This window comes from Oncorhynchus mykiss, chromosome 18, assembly GCF_057628025.1.
Source record: "Oncorhynchus mykiss isolate SJ-2025 chromosome 18, ASM5762802v1, whole genome shotgun sequence".
Lineage (NCBI taxonomy): Eukaryota > Metazoa > Chordata > Actinopteri > Salmoniformes > Salmonidae > Oncorhynchus > Oncorhynchus mykiss.
In genome coordinates, this window is record NC_143039.1 from 67,569,360 (window position 1) to 67,595,868 (window position 26,509).

General features: G+C 42.6%; 1 protein-coding gene across 1 annotated transcript; it reads right to left on the bottom strand.

Annotated features, from left to right (window-relative positions):
- Positions 1–26,292, bottom strand: LOC110496642 (syndetin-like). Its single transcript, XM_036953419.2, has 7 exons — positions 26,281–26,292; positions 24,853–25,007; positions 20,822–20,918; positions 19,219–19,377; positions 8,291–8,412; positions 4,685–4,833; positions 1–2,018 (listed from the first exon to the last, which is right to left on the bottom strand). The coding sequence occupies exons 1-6, from the start codon at positions 26,290–26,292 to the stop codon at positions 4,719–4,721; spliced, it is 660 nt and encodes a 219-aa protein (XP_036809314.2). The 3' UTR covers positions 1–2,018; positions 4,685–4,718.
- Between the last annotated feature and the right edge of the window lie 217 nt (positions 26,293–26,509).

Sequence of the window (26,509 nt, forward strand, 5' to 3'; positions counted from 1 at the left end):
TTGAGCTTTATCATAATGTAGTTTATTTTATATTATTTTACATTTGACAACCAGATACAGCGTACCGCCAGTAAACAGATAGCACACTTCCAGTACTTATCGTGTATAAAAAGTCTGGAATCCAAAGTGACACAACAGAAATAAAACGTATGTTTTACACATTTACATTATCATCTTGGAACCGTAATGCAACAAAAAACTATTGAATCATTTACGTTGTTTCGGTGTCAAAAACTACTATTTTTCCTCATCTTATCACAAGGAGAGATGCAGAGACAATGGTGGAGGTTGTGTGTTTGGACAATTAAACTCCTTCTTATGATATGACTAGGAACTAAACCAGTGCAGCGGATGCACGTTAGACCTAGTATATCATCTATAACCATTCAATATGTTCAAAATCAACATTATACCCAGTGTACAAAACATTAAAGACACCTTCCTAATATTGAGTTGCAGAGTTGCATACCCCCTTTGGCCCTTAAAAAAGGCAAACTCAAGATTAGGAAGGTGCCTTTAATGTTTTGTACACTGTGTATAATGTTAACTTTGAACATATTGAATGGTTATGGACTCTACAAGGTGTTGAAGCGTTCCACAGGGATGCTGGCCCATTTTAACTCCAATGCTTCCTACAGTTGTGTCAAGTTGGCTGGAAGTCCTTTGGGTGGTGGACCATTCTTGATACACACAGGAAACTGTTGAGCATGAAAAACCGAGCAAAGTCTTGCCCATTCCCCCTCTGAATGGCACACATACACAATCCATGTCTGAATTGTTTTATTTAACCTGTCTCCTCCCCTTCATCTACACTGATTGAAGTGTATTTAACAAGTGATCATAGCTTTCACCTGGTCAGTCTATGTCATGGAAAGAGCAGGTGTTCATAATGTTTTGTGCACTCAGTGTAAAACAGAACATTTTATTAGAGACAAGATGACAACATATAATTTTAACTTGGTGTATCAGGATAAATCATTTTTGGACATAACAAACAGCCCAGGTACAGTAATAGTCCTGGACTGGAACAAGCTCAGGGGTGAAGATACCCTTAGGTACAGATCTAGGATCAGCTTTCGCTCCCCCAATCCTAACCTTAACCATTAGTGGGGGAAACGCAAAACTGACCGAAGCTCAGTGTCTGGGGTGACTTCATCCCACACCACTGGAACAACACAAAAAAACAGTGCTGTCATCATCATCATCAACATCATTAATGGACATTTAAAGGGCACTAGACCAGATGTCTCCATAGGCGTAACCTGAAAGGGAAGTACTTCAATTAACATACCATGCTTTTTCAGAAACTGTGTTTGTGAGTGCATGTTATACCTGGAGAAATACACTATCTGGATTTCTATGGAAAAGTGTCTGTTTTCTCAACTCAGCCATATCTGTCACATTATAGTCAAAAAGAAAATGTTAAACGATTCAGTTTTTCCCCAGGGTCAACGTTGCTCCTGAGCTGTTTACAGAAGCACATTATGCTATAGACAAACAGTAGGAGAAAAATAAAACGTCATGGAGTATCATTCAGCATTTCAAGTAGTTTATCTTAAAAACCCAGAGTCCTTCCTCATAAACATGTACACTCTATTCACGATGAACAGGAGAATGGAGCATCTCTGTGGTAACTTACAAAACACAGTGAAACTGTAAGCAGCATGTTTGTGGATATTGGATATCCACGAGGGGCATGTAGAATTGTAGCCTATATGTAGTGAGTTAGTCAGATAACTGAAACATGCTTGTATGAGTGTATTTATAAGCAGAAGTTCTTGTTTCATTGCTTCTTTTCTGTTCCTGTTGGGTTTGTGAGGATTCTAACCCTCGGCATTCTAAAATTGAGCCTCATGTTTAGAAGCCACCTTAAATACAATAACCATGCCTGTCTGTCTCTATCGCTTTGGTCTGTCGATGTCGTCGATGGCTGCCAGGAGTTTATGCCAGGCCTTCTTGTTTATGTGAGAGCCCAGACACACGTGCACCAGGTTGGCCAGCTGCTTCATGGAGTACTCCTTGTGGGACAGACAGACAGACGTACACATATTATGGACAGAGATCCTTCAATCTCAGATAGTCTTTGGTCTCAGACCATCTCAGATAGCTTTTAGTCTCAGACAATCTCAGATAGTCTTTAGTCTCAGATAGTATTTAGTCTCAGATAGCCTTTAGTCTCAGATAGCCTTTAGTCTCAGATAGCCTTTAGTCTCAGATAGCCTTTAGTCTCAGATAGCCTTTAGCCTCAGATAGCCTTTAGTCTCAGATAGCCTTTAGTCTCAGATAGCCCTTAGTCTCAGACAATCTCAGATAGTCTTTAGTCAAAGATAGTCTTTAGTCTCAGATAACCTTTAGTCTCAGATAGCCTTTAGTCTCAGATAGTCTTTAGTCTCAGATAGTCTTTAGTCTCAGAAAGCCTTTAGTCAGTCTCAGACCAACTCAGATAGTCTTTAGTCTCAGATAGTCTTTAGTCTCAGATAGTCTTTAGTCTCAGATAGCCTTTAGTCTCAGACATTCTCAGATAGTATTTAGTCTCAGATAGCCTTTAGTCTCAGTCTTCAGTCCTAGATAGCCTTTATTCTCAGATAGTCTTTAGTCTCAGATAGTCTTTAGTCTCAGATCGTCTTTAGTCTCAGATCGTCTTTAGTCTCAGATAGCCTTTAGTCTCAGATAGCCTTTAGTCTCAGATAGCCTTTAGTCTCAGACAATCTCAGATAGTCTTTAGTCTCAGATAGTCTTTAGTCTCAGATAGTCTTTAGTCTCAGATAGTCTTTAGTCTCAGATAGCCTTTAGTCTCAGACATTCTCAGATAGTATTTAGTCTCAGATAGCCTTTAGTCTCAGTCTTCAGTCCTAGATAGCCTTTATTCTCAGATAGTCTTTAGTCTCAGATAGTCTTTAGTCTCAGATCGTCTTTAGTCTCAGATCGTCTTTAGTCTCAGATAGCCTTTAGTCTCAGATAGCCTTTAGTCTCAGATAGCCTTTAGTCTCAGACAATCTCAGATAGTCTTTAGTCTCAGATAGCCTTTAGTCTCAGATAGCCTTTAGTCTCAGATAGCCTTTAGTCTCAGACATTCTCAAAGAGTCTTTAGTCTCAGATAGCCATTAGTCTCAGATAGTCTTTAGTCTCAGATAGCCTTTAGTCTCAGACATTCTCAGACAGTCTTTAGTCTCAGATAGCCTTTAGTCTCAGATAGCCTGTAGTCTCAGATAGTCTTTAGTCTCAGATAATCTTTAGTCTCAGATAGCCTTTAGTCTCAGATAGCCTTTAGTCTCAGATAGCCTTTAGTCTCAGATAGCCTTTAGTCTCAAACAATCTCAGATAGCCTTTAGTCTCAGATAGCCTTTAGTCTCAGATAGCCTTTAGTCTCAGACAATCTAAGATAGCCTTTAGTCTCAAATAGTCTTTAGTCTCAGATAGCCTTTAGTCTCAGATAGCATTTAGTCTCAGTCTTTAGTCTCAGATAGCCTTTAGTCTCAGACAATCTCAGATAGTCTTTAGTCTCAGATAGCCTTTAGTCTCAGATAGCCTTTAGTCTCAGATAGCCTTTAGGCTCAGATAGCCTTTAGTCTCAGATAGCCTTTAGTCTCAGATAGCCTTTAGTCTCAGATAGCCTTTAGTCTCAGATAGTCTTTAGCCTCAGATAGCCTTTAGTCTCAGATAGCCTTTAGTCTCAGACAATCTCAGATAGTCTTTAGTCTCAGATAGCCTTTAGTCTCAGATAGCCTTTAGTCTCAGATAGCCTTTAGTCTCAGACATTCTCAAAGAGTCTTTAGTCTCAGATAGCCATTAGTCTCAGATAGTCTTTAGTCTCAGATAGCCTTTAGTCTCAGACATTCTCAGACAGTCTTTAGTCTCAGATAGCCTTTAGTCTCAGATAGCCTGTAGTCTCAGATAGTCTTTAATCTCAGATAATCTTTAGTCTCAGATAGCCTTTAGTCTCAGATAGCCTTTAGTCTCAGATAGCCTTTAGTCTCAGATAGCCTTTAGTCTCAAACAATCTCAGATAGCCTTTAGTCTCAGATAGCCTTTAGTCTCAGATAGCCTTTAGTCTCAGACAATCTAAGATAGCCTTTAGTCTCAAATAGTCTTTAGTCTCAGATAGCCTTTAGTCTCAGATAGCATTTAGTCTCAGTCTTTAGTCTCAGATAGCCTTTAGTCTCAGACAATCTCAGATAGTCTTTAGTCTCAGATAGCCTTTAGTCTCAGATAGCCTTTAGTCTCAGATAGCCTTTAGGCTCAGATAGCCTTTAGTCTCAGATAGCCTTTAGTCTCAGATAGCCTTTAGTCTCAGATAGCCTTTAGTCTCAGATAGTCTTTAGCCTCAGATAGCCTTTAGTCTCAGATAGCCTTTAGTCTCAGACAATCTCAGATAGCCTTTATTCTCAGATAGCCTTTAGTCTTAGATAGCCTTTAGCCTCAGATAGCCTTTAGCCTCAGATAGCCTTTAGTCTCAGACAATCTCAGATAGCCTTCAGCCTCAGATAGTCTTTAGTCTTTCGTCACAGCTGGCTATAGTAACTGATTAACTATTGTTTTTACTACACATATCCATGTTTGTGCTACACATTGCTGGTAAACGGGGTGAGTCCCGTGCTCCTAAGTAGAATTAATCGAAGCACATTGAGCAGACTGAGTGAATAATTATTCTGATAACTCCAAAGCTGCCGTGAGCATTCCTCACCCTGTGGTTCTTGATGAACTGCTCCATGTCATTCTCAGTCAGGGATGGGCCTCATGTCTGTCAGCTTCTCCAGCTTCATCAGGAACTGCTGGAAGTCCAGCTGCATCAGAGGCCGCCCATCAGTACTGCACTTCTTTACATTACCATAGCTACATGACGGAACAGGAGACACAAGTTGACTTTGTTGAATTTTGTATTATTTCTGTCAGACAGTACAGAATAAGATACAGAATAAGTTACATAAGTTTAGTTTTTGTTGAGAGACGTTTCAGAATCCAAAGTTGTTTATGAGCAACGTTCTAAAAACATGACATTTGAAATCTTGATGCCCAAGGCACAAGAATGAAAAACAAAAATGTCAAAGGAGAAAATCTGAAATCGACAGAGAGTTAATAAATCTAATAACTCTTAATTCTGCTGTTTTCTTCAAGGCATCTTTTGTCTCGGACAGTTCAAGGGTTTGTTTTGTAAAAAGGCCAACAAGTAAATACTTAATATTCATTGTTCACTTGATAACTTCACAAACTGTCTCTTCACACCGTGTGGAGATCTGGATTTGAGGGTCCTCAGTCGGAGTGCCCGTCACATCTGACTGTTCCCTTGTGTGTGTTTGTGTATGTGTGTGTCTGTGAGTGTGTGTGTTTGTGTATGTCTGTGTTTGTGTATGTGTGTAACGGAGTGGAATCAAGTCCACCAGATCAGTAGCTGCTGACATCCATGTTTCTTCTGGTCCTGACAGAGCTGTTATTGCTTTCAGGGGAAAATAGATACGGCCAGAGTCTACATCTCTCTCCTCTCTCGCTTTCTCTCTCTCCATCCTTCTCCTGCCCTCTCTCTTTCTCTCTCTCCTTACCTCCCTACATCTATATCTCCCTCCCTTCCTCCTCTCTCTGAGGTTTCCAGAGTCCCCTGGGGTGAGACGGTGAGTGGTGAGTCAGACTGTCAAGCGGCTCTAGCTCCTCTCTGAGGAGTCCAGTTGGGAGTGGGAGGCGAAGATACTGTATCAGACAAACAGACCACGCCTGGCCACTCTACCATAGTGGAGGGATGGAGGTGATAGGAGGCACAGTACCGTGACACTCAGGCTGTGTCTATAATGGCACCCTATTCCTATTTTTGACCAGTGCCCACAGGGCCCAAACTGGTGCACTATATAGGGAATGCCTATATAGTCATTTGGGATGCAGTCAGACCAGGACCTTGGGGATACGGAGGGGAGGGAACACCAGAGACTAGACTAATCCCAGTCTGGGATGGGGAGCTGAGAGAGGCAGACTCTTGTGAAGTAGCTTCACAGGTCTAATACTGATACACAGATCATGTCCATGGTGATGTGTCGAGCAGAGAATGAAGAGTTTGAAGAGTGTACAGTTTATTACATGTTAGTTGTACACTTTTGGGTGTCTTTTCCTAACTACTGTATTGTGATATTTTTTAATATTATTTTAATTGAACCTTTATTTAACTAGGCAAGTCAGTTGAGAACAAATTTTTATTTACATTGATGGCCTACCCAGCCAAACCCGGGCGATGCTGGGTCAACTGTGCGCCGCCCTATGGGTCTCCAAATCACGACCGGTTGTGATACAGCCTGGGTTCAAACCATGGTGTCTGTAGTGACGCCTCTAGCACTGAGATGCAGTGCCTTAGACCGCTGCGCCACTCCGGAGCCCTAGTCCTGGCCTTAGAACTAAAACCCTAACTAACCATAGTCCTGTCATTAGAACTAAAACCCTAACTAACCCTAGTTCTGTCCTTAGAACTAAAACCCTAACTAACCCTAGTTCTGTCCTTAGAACTAAAACACTAACTAACCCTAGTTCTGTCCTTAGAACTAAAACCCTAACTAACCCTAGTTCTGTTCTTAGAACTAAAACCCTAACTAACCCTAGTTCTGTCCTTAGAACTAAAACCCTAACTAACCCTAGTTCTGTCCTTAGAACTAAAACCCTGAACTTCCAGCTCAATAAAGCTCAGCACAATCAACCTGGGTGCAAAAAACACTGTACGCACTTCCCTGCCGGTTTCACAATTTAACACTCTTATAGATGTTGTGCTTGTGCCTCATCTTTTTCCCACTTCATCACAAGATGGTCAGGGGCATTATGAAAGCTTTTTACCCCCCCTCCCCCCTATTAATGCCATGTCTCTCAGGCATAAAGAGGATGTCTCACCTGGCCGTATAAAACTCTGCCTGCCAGTACTTATATTTCACAGATGCTTTCACACACGCACACTCAGACAAGAGTGCACGCACGCATACACCCACACACACCACCATGAACAATGCACTGTGCAGAGAAAGGGTACAAGTGCTGATTTGAGGGAAAATGCATTAGGCCCCAAACCTTTGACTCACTAGCAATGGAGATGGGAATGGAGCAGGTGGTTTTGGGAGCCATTTCGGATGTGTCAAGTGTTTAGAGGAGACTCAGGCCAGCCTCGTGTCAGACATGTTCCCTGTGGGGTCTCTATAACAGAACGTATAACAGTCCTGGGATGGTGTTGGGGTTGGGGAGAAGGAGGCAGAGAGAGTTAGCTAGTTGCTACCATATGGAGGGGATAAGAGGACTGAAGAGGAGTTGTCTCGGGAGAATGTCAGAGAAAGCTGAAGAAAAGCTGTGAGCACTCATGTTTTGAGTGCTTATCTAGGCAATCAGCGCGTTCCTTTGCGGTACTCTAACATTTCGTTTTTTATTTATTTATGACAAGCAGATGTTCCATCAAGAGGATGTTCAAACCTTGAGAAGAAAAAAATAGGGGGGGGGGAGTAAAGAACAGAGAATCAAACTTTTCTTGATCGATGTTGGGGCTCGAAGCACCTTGTGGTCATACCTTACTGCGGGAGACGACAGGGACTCCAATACGGCCTTATTCAATAACTCACTTGAGGTATTCAGCCTATGACATGCGTCCCAGCTGATATTTACGAGTGTACCCCGGGAGCAAGGAACGGGCCCCTCGACCAAAAAGACGTCACAATAAGAGATGAACGAGGCAGCTAAAATGTCCACACCTCTCCTATCCACTGGCAGTAAATCCTGCTATTCCACAGGTACATATTAGCATGTGGTAATAAACTCACTATAAACCATAATTGAATGAGCAGTAGGTTTATGTTCACAGATATTATTTTTCCTGCTGTGCTTATCATAATATATTTGCTGGCATTACAACTAGTCAGCAGCATTTTGCTGCTCATAAAAAAAAGCATACACATATTTATTATATATATATATTTTTTAAAAGCATATACATATTTTTTTAAATCGCTGATTCGTACCTTTGAAATATACTATCACATAAACTGTAAGTGGGTACAGAGAGACATTATTTACTATTTTTGGAAAGGTTTTATTAAATGGAATGAACATGACTCATCAGGCACCACTCAGCCCCTTGATGAAGGCTGCAGTATACTGTATCTGCTGAAAAAGTGTTTTATCTAGAAATCAATTAAATTGTTTTGTAAATCAAAGTAAGGATGCAGGAGTTGTTCCTCCTTCTTCTGAAGCCTACTGGCTTCTCTGGTGATATCTGATGAAACATTCCTGGTTTTATGTAGAAATCAGTCACTGTATTTTCATATGCAAGTAAACAACTTACCCCTCCACCAGAGTCCTGTTGGCCAGACGGATGCAGTGTTCCCACAGGACGTTAGACACAGGCAGAGGGACCCGGACGTGTCTGGACACATCACCCAGCCTCTTGTTAAACTCCTCAAACTCCTGAGGAATAGAAAAACCATAACATTTTGTTCGTTTTTGTTTGGTCAACTGATAAATATTTTACAAAGACATCATTCTGGGTTTCACGACTAGTTGGCTATGTTTTAAAGCAGAGATACTTTCATTAGTATTGTTGATTGTACTTTGTATTTTGTGTGTTGATGAGCTAACACCCAGTTCTACAGCTGAGCTGGAGAATAATGTTGGTCGACATGAGTTCTCATTAACACAGTTGAGCAGACATCCATCCAAACTTTCAGCCCTCACATACTCCCCCTGCACCACAGATGTCCTAGCAACCCTTGCCATACAAGATGGCTGCTGGCCGCGCTCCATTCCAACATGAGCAGCAGAGACACATCAGTCATGGACGTGTTGATGCAGCTGGTCAGGCCTTTTTCATTTTTCTTTAATTTCACCCCAAAAAATGTATGTTGCTTTTTAGACACAAAGACCCATCTCTCTGACGCTCTCCATATGCCAAAAGCTACATGTTTCACCGTGTTCTTACACCTTGTTTGTTGCTGATACAAACGCCACAATAGTACAGACTGGGGTGTCAGAAAAAGGTTAAATGTTTTCCTCACTCACTCACTGTACCAGAAGCTTGTACGCTTGTTACAGAGTCTGCAATTTTCAATTAGATTTGAATGGAGGTAATTACGGTGAAGGGTGGAGTGGTTCATGTTGGCAAACTGCAGAACACCGGAAAGGGAATTGAAGGTGACACATTTTTCACTAAAAAGGTTGTACAAGTTTGTCACGCCCTGGCCTTAGTTATCTTTGTTTTTTATTTTTTATTTTGGGTAGGGTGTGACATGGGGGATGGTTTTTTGTATGTTTATGGGGCTGTCCCCTTTCTAGGTAGTTTGTAGGTCTATGGTTGCCTAGATTGGTTCTCAATTAGAGGCAGCTGTCTATCGTTGTCTCTGATTGGGAACCATATTTAGGCAGCCATATTCTGTGGGTATTTTGTGGGTGATTGTCTAATGTCTTTGTGTCATTGCACCAAATAGGACTGTTTCGGTTTTCACTTTTGTTGTTTTGTATTTTGTAGTGTTCTCGTTTATCGTCGATATTAAAGATATTGCATTTTGGTCCTCCAATACTTCAGCGGAAGAAAACCGTCACAATTGCATCTGAACTGGCAGAATTCACGAGGAGAAATAAAATCATCATACAGTCATAAACCTAAAAATGGATTTTCCCACACATTATTTTGATGCATGAAAGTACCCAAGGACTGTATTCAATGTATTTTCAAACAACAAATGTGTGCCATCAAACGCTCACATTTTGAATAGCCCTGACACAATTTCCAATCTAAATGCAAATATATGCCAATATCGGATGCTAATATTCAACACAAACTCATGAATACAACATACATAATCTCCTCTAAAATACAACCCTGTATCAATAACTTGTCAATCATAAACCATACTGTAGTGATGCATTGGGTTGACTCATAACCCGCAGTTCCCCGCGCTTATATCCACGGTGCGGGTGGGTTTAGGGTCATTAAATATTGTGTGGATGAAGGGTGGGTGGCGGGCGGGCGGGCTGAATAAAAAGAAAACAATACCTTTAAAAAGTCCATAAAAGTGTAATTATTGTGTAATTTATATCTATAGGCTACGTTGAGGTTTTTATTTTATTATTTTAGGCCATCTGGCATTAGTGCATTAGCCTAAGCTTTAGGGACCAACTGTACGCACGCTGAATAACTTACACGCCAACCGCCAAGTGCTTTTGGTAACGGGCAGAAAAAGATAACGTCGATACACGGAGGCAAAAAGGTCCGAATTTAATTCAAAAAGAGAAAAGCTGTGAAATAGAGAGTTGAAAATAAAGAGAAGGGAGGGACAGAAAAGTCATGTTTGGGAAAGATTTGTTGAAGTGGTAAAAGAGGATGATAGCAGGCTATGTTATGTGTGATGATTGTGAGGCGCTATACAAATTCGACAGTCACAAGAAGGGACTTCAAACAGGCCTATCGCACGTCAAGGGAACCGTAGCCTACTGTTTAGATGGGTTAAATGGAAACTGAAATCTGGACACTGACTGTAGGTCTATAACCTCTCAGCATTTCTTGCAGTTCAATGATACACCAAATGTAGGCACATTCTTTGGTGTAGAAATATTATTTATTCATTTCAGATCTTGAGAGAATGTGAATGTGCAGCTAGATACTGTCTGTATAGGTGCTATCTTTATCAGCATCATAAAAGCTGATAGTGCCATATAAAACATGCATCCAAGCCATACTGAAACCTTATCAGAAACATGGGTCGTTTTCACAGCTTTCTATTTCCTTACAACCGGTCAAACTGACGTCTTTCGGTTTTGCACAGAAAAAAAGTTCTGTTTTTTGGAGGGTTGAATTTCTGCATTTTCTCCCAAGTCCCTAAATGTCTTGGCTCTGTGAAAGAAGCAGAAAATTGAACTAGATTGAAGTAATTATTCTATCGATTTATGATATTCTGGTGAGCAAGGGTTTATTTAGTCTTCTAGGACATTTGGCGGCAACATACGTATAATGACAGATGAGAAGCTGCATGTATCTAATTATAGACAAGTTGACTAACAAATAGCATACTAAAATGTCGAAAATTATAAGCAGAAACATTTAAATCCGTAAAAAGAAATCCTGCACCCCGTGTCCAAAAATGGTTTTTCCCTTTGTGATTGTAGCCTAGAGCACATATTCTATATTAGTGGGTGAGGGTTGGGTGCAGGCCTCCGATTTTCACGTTATTAAATATAGTCGGGGGGGTGGGTTATTAGCAATTGCGGGCAGGTGAACAAACAGCTGACCCGCACACCACTACCATACTATGTCTACCTCAGAAAAAGATTGGATGAGCAGCATACATCTCAGCCTGACCGTTACTCTCATCTTGTCGTGTAAATTAAACTCTTAGCTCCGCTGCGATCATCAATATGGCAAATGCGTTTAAATCAAGTCAGTGAGGCAGACACTTTTCCTCTGACTATTTGGCTTAAACATAATTAGTTTGGCTTAGAGCGGCTTAATAATGCTCGCAGAGAGCCGTCTTCCAGCCAGCCGATTCACAGATCCAGAAAGGTGAGCCTGAGTTTTTCATTAGAATTGGAGGCTGTGTAGTGGTTTGCTCGATGTGGTTTGGGATTTAAAGCTATGGCTGCTCAGACAGAAATGCTTATGCATATTTGGGAGATTCTCTTAGCTTCCGCCTCGCAAATAAGGCCCACGGTCACGCTACCACTGCAAAACCCCCATCTGTTCCTCAACACTAGGGCCCCCTCTCTCCGTATGCTCCGGCTTCATGCTCATCACGCCACGCCGAGCCACACGTCCCCATGCAAAATGCATGATGGGATAAGTTGAAGGAATGAATAACGATTTGATACTCATTTGGGAAGAGAACTTTAAGCCTGGAGATAGTTACAAGAGAGGACCTAAGAAACTCACCTTTCCTTAACAAACCTCAAACTTAGCTTCCTGAATCTACATTAAACTCCCCAAACTTCTTCCATTATATGAATTATTCAAATCCTAACTGGCAAATAATTGATATCGGAAGACCTCTCGGAGTGGTTACGGGAATGAGAACAGAAAACTTTAAACAAAGATCTCGACATGTTGAAAGAGATTAAAAGTTATCGATGACCTTGTGCTTCCGGAATTACTGGAAAATTTGATTTAAAAAATAATCTATATTTGAAAGATCTCACTGCATTTCAAATACATTTCAAATAGGCAGTCTCAAAAGAGAGGTGTCATCTTTAGTTCCTAACCAGGAAGCCTCGCTGAAAAAAAAATGCCATTGCAACTACAAAAAGTATTTGTGATGTTTTTCTTCCTGCAGTGCAACTGAATGTTCATAGGGGGAATAGGAGAGAGATGGCCATGTATGGGGGATGTGTGGTGCCTAGCTGGTTTCCCTTGAGGTACTGTAAGTGTGCTGTACTGTGGGATCCATAAGAACAGCACTTAACCTGAACTACTGTGGTACAAATACAAAGCTGTCCAACTGGGCAACCGCTATAAACTTGCTATAAACAGATAAACAAATGCATTGAAATAGTAGTACCAATCCCTTTTCAAGATAACACAAAATAGTCACGTGGTCTAGCTTAACTAAAATACACAAAAGTATGTGGACACCCCATTCAAATTAGAGGATTTGGCTATTTTAGTCACACCTGCTGCTGATCCGTTTAGAAAATCGAGCTCACCGCCATGCAAACTCCATAGACAAACACTGGCAGTAGAATGGCCCGTACTGAAGAGCTCAGTGATTTTCAACGTGGCACAGTCATAGGATGCCACCTTTCCAACAAGTCAGTTCGTCAAATCTCTGACCTGCTAGAGCTGTTATTGTGAAGTGGAAAAGTCTAGGCACAACAACAACAACGACTCTGCCGCGAAATGGTAGGCCACACAAGCTTACAGAACGGGACCGCCGAGTGCTGAAGCGCGTCTGTCCTCGGTTGCAACAGTCACTATCGAGTTCCAAACTGCCTCTGGAAGCAACGTCAGCACAATAACTGTTCGTTGGGAGCTTCATGAAATGGGTTTCCATTCCAAGTTGTCGCACACAAGCCTAAGATCACCATGTGCAATGCCAAGCGTCGGTTGGAATGGTGTAAAGCTCAGTGAACTCTGGAGCAGTGGAAACGCTTTCTCTCGAGTGATAAATCACGCTTTACTATTTGGCAGTCTGAAAAATCTGGGTTTGGTGGATGCCAGGAGAATGCAACCTGCCCGAATGCATAGTGCCAACTTTAAAGTTTGGTGGAGGAGGGATAATGGTCTGGGGCTGTTTTTCATGGTTTGTGCTAGGCCCCCTAGTTCCAGTAAAGGGAAATCCTAACACTACAGCATACAATGACATACTGGACGATTCTGTGCTTCCAACTTTGTGGCAACAGTTTAGGGAAGACCCTTTCCTGTTTCAACGTGACAATGCCCCCGTGCACAAAGCAAGGTCCATACAAACATTGCTTGTTGTGTTTGCTGTGGAAGAAATTGACAGGCCTGCACAGAGCCCTGACCTCAACCCCATCAAACAGCTTTTGGATGAATTGGAACGCCGACTGCGAGCCAGGCCTAATCGCCAAACATCAGTGTCCAACCTCACTAACGCTCGTGGCTGAATGGAAGCAAGTCCCTGCAGCAATGTTCCAACATCTAGTGGAAAGCCTTCCCAGAAGAGTTGAGGCTGTTACAGCAGCAAAGGGGGGACCAACCTCATATTAATGGGATGTTCAACGAGCAAGTGTCCACATACTTTTGGCCATGTAGTGTAGATGAGATTAGATCTGTGATTGAGTTGTCTGTAGACAATGTAAAGTGCTTTGAGAACAGGGGAAGCTCAGTGTAAATTCAACCCATTAACTACTATGGTAAACTCATCAATCTTCAACAGAGTGAGAGCTACTATACTAAAGGATGCCTTGCATAATCCTGTAGAATATTTATGGTAATTGCTAGTGCCTTGGGGAGATCTTTACTTGGGTTGATATATAATATTTAATGCTATTGTAGTAGGGAACAGTGGAAGAGAGTACCATCCTAGGGGGGTGAGAACATGGGTCACCCCAGGAGAATGACTACTATTTCCTTTGGTAATGGGCTTACAAAGGCTAGGGTCGTTACAGTATGCTTTGCTAAGAAGTAATGTCAATACAGTATATTGTGTGATCTGATATGGTCAGGGGTCCGCAGCTCCACCACACAATCAATTCTATTAAAATATATACAGTACCAGTCAAAAGGTTTTGAACACCGACTCATTCAAGGGTTTTTCTTTATTTGTACTACTTTCTACATTGTAGAATAATAGTGAAGACATCAAAACTATGAAGTAACACATATGGAATCATGTAGTAATCAAAAAAGTGTTAAACAAATCAAAATATATTTTTGAGATTCTTCAAAGTTGACACCCTTTGCCTTTGACAGCTGTGCACACTCTTGGCATTTTCTCAATCAGCTTCATGAGTTAGTCACCTGGAACGCATTTCAATTAACAGGTGTGCCTTGTTAAAAGTTAATTTGTGTAATTTCTTTCCTTAATGCATTTGAACCAATCAGTTGTGTTGTGACAAGGTAGGGATGGTATTCAGAAGATGGTGTTTTACCAAATAGGGCTAAGTCCATATTATGGCAAGAACAGCTCAAATAAGCATTACTTCAAGACATGAAGGTCAGTCAATTCGGAAAATTTCAAGAAATTTGAAAGTTCCTTCAAGTGCAGTCACAAAAAAGATAAAGCGTTATGATGAAACTGTATCTCATGAGGACCGTCACAGGAAAGGAAGACCCAGAGTTACCTCTGCTGCAGAGGATAAGTTCATTAGAGTTACCAGCCTCAGAAATTGCAGCCCAAATAAATGCTTCACAGAGTTCAAGTAACAGACACATCTCAACATCAACTGTTCAGAGGACACTGTGTGAATCAGGCCTTTATGGTCAAATTGCCGCAAAGAAAGAAACACGAGCAATTAGACCAGTGGAAATATGTCCTTTGGTTTGGTAAGTCCACATTTTAGATTTTTAGTTCCAACAGCCATGTCTTTGTGAGACGCAGATTAGGTAAACGGATGATCTCCGCATGTGTGGTTCCCACCGTGAAGCATAGAGGCTGAGGTGTGATGGTGCTTTGCTGGTGACTTTGTAATTTAATTAGAATTCAAGGAACATTTAACCAGCATGGCTACCACAGCATTTTGCAGCGATACGCCATCCCTTCTGGTTTGTGCTGTTGGGTTCTGAGAATATGAAATATACTTATTCATGTCACTGAGGGAGAGAGGGTCATGTATAACATTTACATTATGTCAGGATATGTTATTGTTAGCTATCAGAGATCCTATGGGAGGGATACTATGGGAGGAGAAGAGACACAGTCTGGTACCAGGCACCATGATAGCCGTGTTTTGAGTGTAGGGGAGCGATCACATGTTGACGGCATTGATAAGGGGAGAGAGCCATGGATTAGTGATGGACGGGGGTTGAGATCAGGTCAGGTCACGTTAAGGGTGAAACAAAAGTTTATGGCCAATATCACTTAGTGTCCTGCCTAGCAGTAAAGAATGATGTTTTATACAGATGTGTAAGAGGAGACTCAGCCTTGAGGAACGGTTAAATATCAGTGCTTGTGTGAAAATGTCTTTGTCTAATGCAGCTGTATTGACCCCCTGGGAGAATAAACTTGGTTAAGCTTTCATAGTGTCCATTGAGTTTTATACTCTGAGAATTAGAACCTACAACAGGACAATGATCCAACACGCCTCCAGGCTGTGTAAGGGCTAGTTGACCAAGAAGGAGAGTGATGGAGTGCTGCATCAGATGACCTGGCCTCCACAATCACCCGACCTCAACCCAATTGAGATGGTTTGAAATGAGTTTGACCGCAGAGTGAAGGAAAAGCAGCTAACAAGTGCTCAGCATATGTGGGAACTCCTTCAAGACTGTTGGAAAAGGGTGGCTACTTTGAAGAAATTAAAATATAACATATAAATTCAGGAAAAAAATAAACATCCTCTCGCTGTCAACTGCGTTCATTTTTCACAAACTTTCACAAACTTAACATGTGTAAATATTACCAGATCCACAGACATGTGCGTAACATAAATGAAATAGTGTGTCCCATAACAAAGGGGGGGGGGGGGGGTCAAAATCAAAAGTAACAGTCAGTATTTGGTGTTGCCACCAGCTGCATTAAGTTCTACAGTAAATCTCCTTCTCATTGACTGCACCAGATTTGCCAGTTCTTGCTGTGAGATGTTACCCCACTCTTCCACCAAAGCACCTGCAAGTTCCTGAACATTTCTGGGGGGAATGGCCCTAGCCCTCACCCTCCGATCCAACAGGTCCCAGACGTGCACAATGGGATTGAGATCCGGGCTCTTCGCTGGCCATGGTAGAACACTGACATTCCTGTCTTGCAGGAAATCACGCACAGAATGAGCAGTATGGCTGTTGGCATTGTCATGCTGGAGGGTCATGTCAGGATGAGCCTGCAGGAAGGGTACCACATGAGGGAGGAGGATGTCTTCCCTGTAATGCACAGCGTTGAGATTGCCTGCAATGACAACCACCTCAGTCCGATGATGCTGTGACACACCGCCCCAGTCCATGACGGACCCTCCACATACAAAATCGATCCCACTCCAGAGTACAGGCCTCAGTGTAATGCTCACTCCTTCGACGATAAACGCGAATCCGACCCTTACCACTGGTGAGACAAACCCGCGACTTGTCAGTGAAGAGCACTTTTTGCCAGTCCTGTCTGGTCCAGCGACGGTGGGTTTGTGCCCATAGGCGACGTTGTTGCCGGTGACGTCTGGTGAGGACCTGCCATACAACAGGCCTACAAGCCCTCAGTCCAGCCTCTCTCAGCCTATTACAGTCTGAGCACTGAGGGAGGGATTGTCCCGCGGGTGTGATGTTCAGATGCACCAATCCTGTGCAGGTGTTGTTACACGTGGTCTGCCACTGCGAGGACGATCAGCTGTCCGTCCTGTCTCCCTGTAGCACTGTCTTAGGCAATTTAATGCCCTGGCCACATCTGCATCCTCATTCCTCCTTGTAGCATGCCTAAGGCATATACACGCAGATGAGCAGGGACCCTGGGCATCTTTCTTTTGGTGTTTTTCAGAGTCAGTAGAAAGGCCTCTTTAGTGTCCTAAGTTTTCATAACTGTGACTTTAATTGCCTACCATCTGTAAGCTGTTAGTGTCTTAACTTCTTGGTGACAGGGAGGCAGTATTGAGTAGCTTGGATGAATAAGGTGCCCAGAGTAAACTGCCTGCTACTCTGTCCCAGATGCTAATATATGCATATTAGTAGTATTGGATAGAAAACACTCTGAAGTTTCTAAAACTGTTTGAATGATGTCTGTGAGTATAACAGAACTCATATGGCAGGCGAAAACCTGAGAAAAATCCAACCAGGAAGTGGGAAATCTGAAGTTTGTACTTTTTCAACTCTTTGCCATTCCAATATACAGTGTAAATGGGGTCATATTGCACTTCCTACGGCTTCCACTAGATGTCAACAGTCTTTACAACGTTGTTTTGAGCTTCTATTGTGAAGTGGGGGTGGATGAGAAGGGATTGAGCCAGGTGTCTGGCAGAGTGCCACAGGCTCTGAGGCGCGGTCACGAGAGAGTTAGCTCACGTTCCATTGCTTTTCTACAGACATAGGAATTCTCCGGTTGGAACATTATTGAACATTTATGATAAAAACATCCTAAAGATTGATTCTATACTTAGTTTGACAAGTTTCTAAGGGCTGTAATATAACTTTTTGAACTTTTCATCCGACGTTCGACTGGACCTGAACGTGCGTTTGGATTTGTTTACCAAACGCGCTAACAAAAGAAGCTATTTGGACATAAATTATGAACTTTATCGAACAAATCAAACATTTATTGTGGAACTGGGATTCCTGGGAGTGCATTCTGATGAAGATCATTAAAGGTAAGTGAATATTTATAATGCTATTTCAACATAATGTTGACTACACAATATGGCGGATATCTTTTTGGCGGCTTTGTTGTCTGAACGCTGTACTCAGATTATTGCATGGTTTACTTTTTCCGTAAAGTTTTTTTGAAATCTGACACAGCGGTTGCATTAAGGAGAAGTATATCTCTAATTCCATGTATAACACTTGTATTTTCATCAACATTTATGATTATTTCTGTGAATTGATGTGGTTCTCTGCACAATCACCGCATGTTTTAGAACTACTGAACGTAACGCGCCAATGTAAAATGAGATTTTTTTTATATAAATATGCACTTTATCGAACAAAACATACATGTATTGTGTAACATGAAGTCCTATGAGTGTCATCTGATGAAGATCATCAAAGGTTAGTGATTAATTTGATCTCTATTTGTGCTTTTTGGCTGGAAAAATGGCTGTGTTTTGCTGTGAGTTGGTGGTGACCTAACATAATTGTTTGTGGTGCTTTCGCTGTAAAGCATTTTTGAAATCAGACGCTGTGGCTAGTATTGTATCTTTAAAATGGTGTAAAATACTTTTATGCTTGAGGAATTTTAATTATGAGATTTTTGTTGTTTTGAATTTGGCGCCCTGCACTTTCACTGGCTTTTGGCGAGGTGGGATGCTACCGTCCCACATATCCCAGAGAGGTTAACGACCGTTCCACAGATGCATGTTCATTTATTGTTTATGGTTCATTGGTCCATTCATAAGCATGGGAAACAGTGTTTAAAGCCTTTACAATGAAGATCTGTGAAGTTGTTTGGATTTTTACAAATTATCTTTGAAAGACAGGGTCCTGAAAAAGGGACGTTTCTTTTTTTGGTTACTACATGATTTCACATGTGTTATTTAACAATGTAGAAAATAGTTAAAATAAAGAAAAACATTTTGAATGAGTAGGTGTGTCCAAACTTTTGACTGGTACTGTATAGAAATAAATACATTCTAAAGGAATTATTATATTTATCTACTTCGTTATAGAGACAAACCTCTTTTTCAGGTTAAGCCAAGTCAGCTCTACATAAACTCATTGGACATGATTGTGTGACACCGCCACTATGTTTCAGAGGCCAGCATGCGTTCTATATGTGGAGTTTACAGCTTCTTAGGGTTATTACAGAAAATATATACAGGAAAATCAGCCATGAACCCTGATCCATCACTTTATTATTACAGCAATGACATGACAAAAAGACATGACCTTATGAAGTAATCCATTACTGGAATATACACATACACGTCCTTCACCATATTTTAGTCATTACATTCACACATACTAAAACACACATGCCACATTACCTTTAACAGGACGTCCACGTACACATTGTGCTGCGACATTATCTCCCTAATGTCCCACTTAACTGCAGCCATCAGCAGCAGCATCTGTTCGTAGTCTAAAGCCTTGGCCGCCACGACCCAGCATATGGGTTTACGTAGCTCACTGGCCGTGGAGACAGTCTATAAGCGAATAACAAGGAGAATGGTATAAACAAGGACAGTGGTTGTGTCATAAATGGCACCCTACTCCCTTCATAGTGCACTACTTTTGATCAGGGCCCTGGTCAGAAGTAGTGAAGTATACTGTATATGGAATAGTGTTCCATTTAGGACGCATCCATAAACAAGGACAGTGTCAATTCAATACTCACTCAGTACATTTTACTCAGTGTACAAAGTAAGTAAGGACAGAAAAAGTGAAAAACGTCAGTAGAAAGATTTGAGAATGTTCAAATGTTATTTTCTCCAGGCATTGAACTTTAGAAAGTGTAAAATCGTTTAGGGTAGATATTGATTTTGAGTCCCTTTTTGAAAATGTGAAACTCTGACGCACCCTCAAGACTCTGTAATGGTACACACACGTTGAAAAACATCAAGCTGATAGAGAAGAGTTTGTGGTCAACAGTCATTTCCACTCTCACTGATAAGGTCATGTGTGTCAGAGGAGATCGCGACCACTAGTTAATAACATGACAGCTGAAAACAGTTGTTCTGATTAAAGAAGCAATAAAACTGGCCTTCTTTAGACTAGTTGAGTATCTGGAGCATCAGCATTTGTGGGTTCGATTACAGGCTCAAAATGGGAGTAGTACACAGCATTGTACGAGATCTACAGTTTCTTGGCAATTTCTCGCATGGAATAGCCTTCATTTCTCAGAACAAGAATAGACTGACGACTTTCAGAAGAAAGGTCTTTGTTTCGAACCCACAAATGCTGATGCTCCAGATACTCAACTAGTCTAAAGAAGGCCAGTTTTATAGCTTCTTTAATCAGAACAACTGTTTTCAGATGTGCTGACATAATTGCAAAAGTGTTTTCTAATGATCAATTAGCCTTTTAAAATTATAAACTTGGATTAGCTAACACAACGTGCCATTGGAACACAGGAGTGATGGTTGCTGATAATGGGCCTCTGTACACCTATATTCCATACAAAATCAACCGTTTCCAGATACAATAGTCATTTACAACATTAACAATGTCTACACTGTATTTCTGATCAATTTGATGTTATTTTAATGGACAAAAAAGTTGATTTTCTTTAAAAAACAAGGACATTTCTAAGTGACCACAAACTTTTGAAGGGTAGTGTAGGGTTTGTCATTTGGCATCCTAATCCCTATAACAGGGGTAGGCAACTAGATTCAGACACAGGTCTATTTTTGTTGGCGCAAATGGTCGGGGGGGCGGGTAATAATTATTATAATTTGTACACTAAAAATGGTTCACAATTAACCGCAAAAAGAGATTGTATTTGAAAATAACAATAATTTCATACCTTGATGACATTGAAAAAAGATCACTTACGTCTCGTGCCATTCGGACTGTGCAATGCCCCTGTGCACTTTTTAGGGAATTAGGGTGCCATTTGGGATACATCCATAGAGTTGTGGACTGACTGACCTGTGAGTAGAACTGCTGGAGGAACGGCTTCTTGGCTGCAGGCATCATAGTATCCAGGTGAGACTGAAGGGACCCAAACTGCTCGGCCAGAAACACCCTGTGAAGAGAGGCAGAGAGTGAAATCAGTACAGACTTTTAGCTAGGCAGATAAGCCCACCAAATCAGAGATTGAAGCAGTGTTAGAGGGGTACGGAGAGGGGTAGGAGGGGAGAGGGGAGCAGGGGCTTTAGCTGAATGGATTGGGATATTGCAGACAGACCATTTTCCCCTTTCTCTCCTGAGCTTTAGAAACTTCTCTTGATCCCCTGTGCTTATTAATGAGGTAGTTTCAGTCCTAGCATCAGATGGAGGTGGAAGGATGTAGGATGTACAGTAGCTTGAAATTGAGTTTTGGCCAGGTCATAATGCACCTTCTTGTTGGTTTAAATCAGCACCATATCAGGCCATGAAGCCTAAAACAGTGGGAGTATTTACATTCACTGGGTTTAAATCACTACAGCTATACATTAACAAACACTGAGCCACATAGAATAGTTGTGGGGAAAAAAAATATTAATTAAAATCAATAGAAACAAAAATAATAGCTAGTCCAGTGTAAAAATGGGGCAAGACATTTTTCAAATGTGTCAGCATGATCAATGCTATTATTATCCTTTGAATTGTTTTACATAAACAAAATTCAAGAAAATAAGTTCAGTTAAATGATGGGCAGAGAGTCAACTGAGTGCAAATCTGGTGATAAGCGTTAATGACTGGCCGTGCGACAAGGCCAACGCAAGGCAAGCCAACGCAAGGCAAGGTCAACGCAAGGCAAGGCCAACGCAAGGCAAGGCCAACGCAAGGCAAGGCCAAAGCAAGGCAAGGCCAACGCAAGGCAAGGGGAAGGCAAGGCAAGGCCAACGCAAGGCAAGGCCAACGCAAGGCAAGGGGAAGGCAAGGCAAGGGGAAGGCAAGGCAAGGGGAAGGCAAGGCAAGGGGAAGGCAAGGCAAGGGGGAGGCAAGGCAAGGCCAACGCAAGGCAAGGCCAACGCAAGGCAAGGCCAACGCAAGGCAAGGGGAAGGCAAGGCAAGGCCAACACAAGGCAAGGGGAAGGCAAGGCAAGGGGAAGGCAAGGCAAGGGGAAGGCAAGGCAAGGGGAAGGCAAGGCAAGGGGAAGGCAAGGCAAGGCCAACGCAAGGCAAGGGGAAGGCAAGGCAAGACCAACGCAAGGCAAGGGGAAGGCAAGGCAAGGGGAAGGCAAGGCCAACGCAAGGCAAGGGGAAGGCAAGGCAAGGCCAACGCAAGTCAAGGGGAAGGCATAGAGATGAATGGACCTCATTATAACAGTATGGTAACTGTTAAATAAACAATATTGTATACTACGGACTAGGGATGTGTCCCAAATTACACCCTCTTTTCTATATAGTGCACTACTTTTGACACACAAGGCTCTGGTCAAATGTAATACACCATGAAGAGAATAGGGTGCCATTTAGGATACATCCTAGGGCAGCAGGAAATGCTATTTAGTAGGCTGGAGCTGGAGCCGAAAGTTCAGTTGGGAAGAGATACGTATGAGAGAGAAGGAGAGAATGAATCGAAATCGTTTAGCCATGGACCAACAGTAGAACATAGAAACAAAAATAATAGCTAGTCCAGTGTAAAAATGGGGCAAGACATTTTTCAAATGTGTCAGCATGATCAATGCTATTATTATCCTTTGAATTGTTTTACATAAACAAAATTCAAGAAAATAAGTTCAGTTAAATGATGGGCAGAGAGTCAACTGAGTGCAAATCTGGTGATAAGCGTTAATGACTGGCCGTGCGACAAGGCCAACGCAAGGCAAGCCAACGCAAGGCAAGGTCAACGCAAGGCAAGGCCAACGCAAGGCAAGGCCAACGCAAGGCAAGGCCAAAGCAAGGCAAGGCCAACGCAAGGCAAGGGGAAGGCAAGGCAAGGCCAACGCAAGGCAAGGCCAACGCAAGGCAAGGGGAAGGCAAGGCAAGGGGAAGGCAAGGCAAGGGGAAGGCAAGGCAAGGGGAAGGCAAGGCAAGGGGGAGGCAAGGCAAGGCCAACGCAAGGCAAGGCCAACGCAAGGCAAGGCCAACGCAAGGCAAGGGGAAGGCAAGGCAAGGCCAACACAAGGCAAGGGGAAGGCAAGGCAAGGGGAAGGCAAGGCAAGGGGAAGGCAAGGCAAGGGGAAGGCAAGGCAAGGGGAAGGCAAGGCAAGGCCAACGCAAGGCAAGGGGAAGGCAAGGCAAGACCAACGCAAGGCAAGGGGAAGGCAAGGCAAGGGGAAGGCAAGGCAAGGCCAACGCAAGGCAAGGGGAAGGCAAGGCAAGGCCAACGCAAGTCAAGGGGAAGGCATAGAGATGAATGGACCTCATTATAACAGTATGGTAACTGTTAAATAAACAATATTGTATACTACGGACTAGGGATGTGTCCCAAATTACACCCTCTTTTCTATATAGTGCACTACTTTTGACACACAAGGCTCTGGTCAAATGTAATACACCATGAAGAGAATAGGGTGCCATTTAGGATACATCCTAGGGCAGCAGGAAATGCTATTTAGTAGGCTGGAGCTGGAGCCGAAAGTTCAGTTGGGAAGAGATACGTATGAGAGAGAAGGAGAGAATGAATCGAAATCGTTTAGCCATGGACCAACAGTTGCACTTGCAGGGTTTTTCATTTGGTGATGCAACACGCCCCCTTCAGATGTTAGAGAAATGAACGAAACATGTGAATGTCTGTTATGTGTAATCCAAGATGATCCTTACATAACCACATTGTGTTGACACACTCTTTATTAATAAGTGCTTGTTGCAGTAGAAACTAGCTGCCTACTGAGAGGTAATTGAAAGCGGGCCTGATACACATCGAAACAAATTGCAAATCTATGTGGGCCAAATAAACGAGTATCTAGGACAAAATTATAACCTCAACAAAGACCATTACCTTTCCAGATTGCATTACACTCAACCATCAAACATTAACGAGCGCAAGTGATGTCCAATATGCCACGAGACATACACACAGCTTGCTCCTGCCTCCCTTTAATATGACAACATTCCCACAAAAGAGTGGGCAAACACGTTTGTTTTTATGGACTCGAAAAATGACATTATCTGTGAGTCGTCAGCCCACCATGACCACAAATCTCATGGTTACCACAGGGAGAGATAACAAGCAGAGCCCTGACATTTATCGGGTTATGCCTATATAAATTTAGACAATGACAAGAGGCACTTATCTTTCACAACTATAATCTTGATCTTTGCTCAGGGCCCTGGGGTGGCGGGCCCTCATTGATTATTCCATTAAAGCATGGCTAAATGAGCTGTTAAAGGTAGAGCAGCCCTTTACGAGGCTCCCATAGTCAGTAATGGCTTTATTCAAAATGGCGTATTGTATGCTGAGCATGTCTGGGTGCTAGGACAGAGGGGTTAGGTGGTGTGTAAGCCCCCTCCACCGCTACAGTAACTGCTCTGTGGGGGTAGGGGGGGGGGGGGCATCCGCACAATTACACACAGGGCTAGACAGCTGTATGTCTTCTCCCCTAAGGACCATTCCGTTCTTCCTTCCTTTAAAACCCCTTAAGAGCCTAAGCCCTGATCTCTTCAACAGTGAAAACAGTAGTTACTTCAAAAGTTGTGTTTTTCTCCCAATCGGATTTTGAAATGTTACAGCCTACAATCATAACATTTGTGTCCCGGAGTGTGGAGGACAGTGGCTTGCTCAGCAACAGGCCCCAGCGAAACAGGCACAGGGGCAGGGCAGAGACTTTTATTACAGTAATGATGAGGGTAATGCACACTATTGTTTGACCAAATCATGGTTTGGAGTGAGGTGAGCGTGTAGAATGTCCAGCTTGCATCGATGCTACCAATACAGTTTATAACTCGCACAGCCAAGTCAGAGTGTCACACTCTGGAGCTCTGTGAATAATTTAATTTGTAACGACCCTCAGTGGCCACCACCCTCTAGGGACTTCTAAATAGATATAAACAGGATTTCAAATGGGGGTCTAAAGACCATCTCTTACAGTGACTCTGTTGCGACCAGCCTCTGGGCCAGGCCGTAGAGTGTCTCACTGGCTGTCAGAACAACCAGCTGGCTGAGGTGAGGGCTGGGCACCTTCTCCTTCCTCTCCTCCACCGGGCCACCCTGGATGCTGGCTCCGCCTTCCCCCAGAGACTCCTATAACAGGGGGACAGAGAGAGGGAATAGTTAGCTTGACTTGCTCCTTCCGCCCACACACAGAGAGCGGAGAGTTAGACCACAGATACTCAGAGAAGGGGACAGACACATTCACTTTGCGATAACAGGGAGACAGAGAGACTGAAAGAGAGACAGAGAGAGAGAGAAAGGAAAGGGGGGGATACCTAGTCAGTTGTACAACTGAATGCATTAAACTGAAATGTGTCTTCTGAATCAGAGAGGTGTGGGGGGCTGCCTTAATAGACATCCACATCATCGGTGCCCGGGGAACAGTAGATTAACTGCCTTGCCAGCTCTGGGATTTGATCCAGCAACCTTTCGGCTACTGGCCCAATGCTCCTAACTGCCAGGCTACCTGCCGCCCAGAGTGAGTGAGTCAGTGAGTGAGAAAGACACCAGTTAGCTTTGAAAGAACAGTGACAGAGAGAGAGAGGGATAGATGAGCTGGCTTTGACAGACCAGGAGACACAGAGATAGACATTCTTTGGATACAGGCTAATAGCACCACAGACATTAGCTCAGTGGCCAACTGTTAAAGCTGGAGCAGTGAGCTATGACCACAGGCTACATCAGCCAGATATGGGAGTTGGTTTTACCACAGAGCTCAAACAGTGAGCTACAGCAGTAAGATACAATTATTTACAGTACCAGTCAAAAATGTGGACACACCTACTCATTCAAGGGCTTTTCTTTATTTTAACTATTTTCCACATTGCAGAATAATAGTGAAGACATTCAAACTATGAAATAACACATATGGAATCATGTAGTAACCAAAAAAAGTGTTAAACAAATCAAAATATATTTTATATATTATATCCTTGAGCATCTTCAAATTAGCCATCCTTTTTGCCTTGATGACAGCTTTGCACACTCTTGGCATTCTCTCAACCAGCTTCATGAGGAATGCTTTTCCAACAGTCTTGAAGGAGTTTCCATGCTGAGCACTTGTTGGCTGCTTTTCCTTCACTCTGCAGTCCAACTCATCCCAAACCATCTCAATAGAGTTGAGGTCGGGTGATTGTGGAGGCCAGGTTATCTGATGCAGCACTCCATCACTCTCCTTCTTGGTAAAATAGCCCTTACACAGCCTGGACATGTGTTTTGGGTCATTGTCCTGTTGAAAAACAAATGATAGTCCCACTAAGCGCAAACCAAATGGGATGGTGTATCGCTGCATAATGCTGTGGTAGCCATGCTGGTTAAGTGTGCCTTGAATGCCCAATAAATCACCAGGAAAGCACCCTCACACCTCCTCCTCCATGATTCACGGTAGGAACCACACATGCGGAGATCATCCGTTCACCTACTCTGCGTCTCACAAACACAGCGGGTGGAACCAAAAATCTCAAATTTGGACTCATCAGACCAAAGGACAGATTTCAGCTGATGTATGAAGGTCTTTATAAATGAATTTGATTGATTGATTGATTGATTTCTACCGGTCTAATGTCCACTGCTCGTGTTTCTTGGCCCAAACA

What these genes read in the sequence shown, in the direction of transcription:
- LOC110496642 (XM_036953419.2), bottom strand. An exon ending in CTGGTCGCAACAGAGTCACT is followed by an intron (nt 20,919 to 24,852) that starts GTAAGAGATGGT and finishes CTCTCTTCACAG; the next exon opens with GGTGTTTCTGGCCGAGCAGT. An exon ending in AACAGGACTCTGGTGGAGGG is followed by an intron (nt 4,834 to 8,290) that starts GTAAGTTGTTTA and finishes TCCGTCATGTAG; the next exon opens with CTATGGTAATGTAAAGAAGT.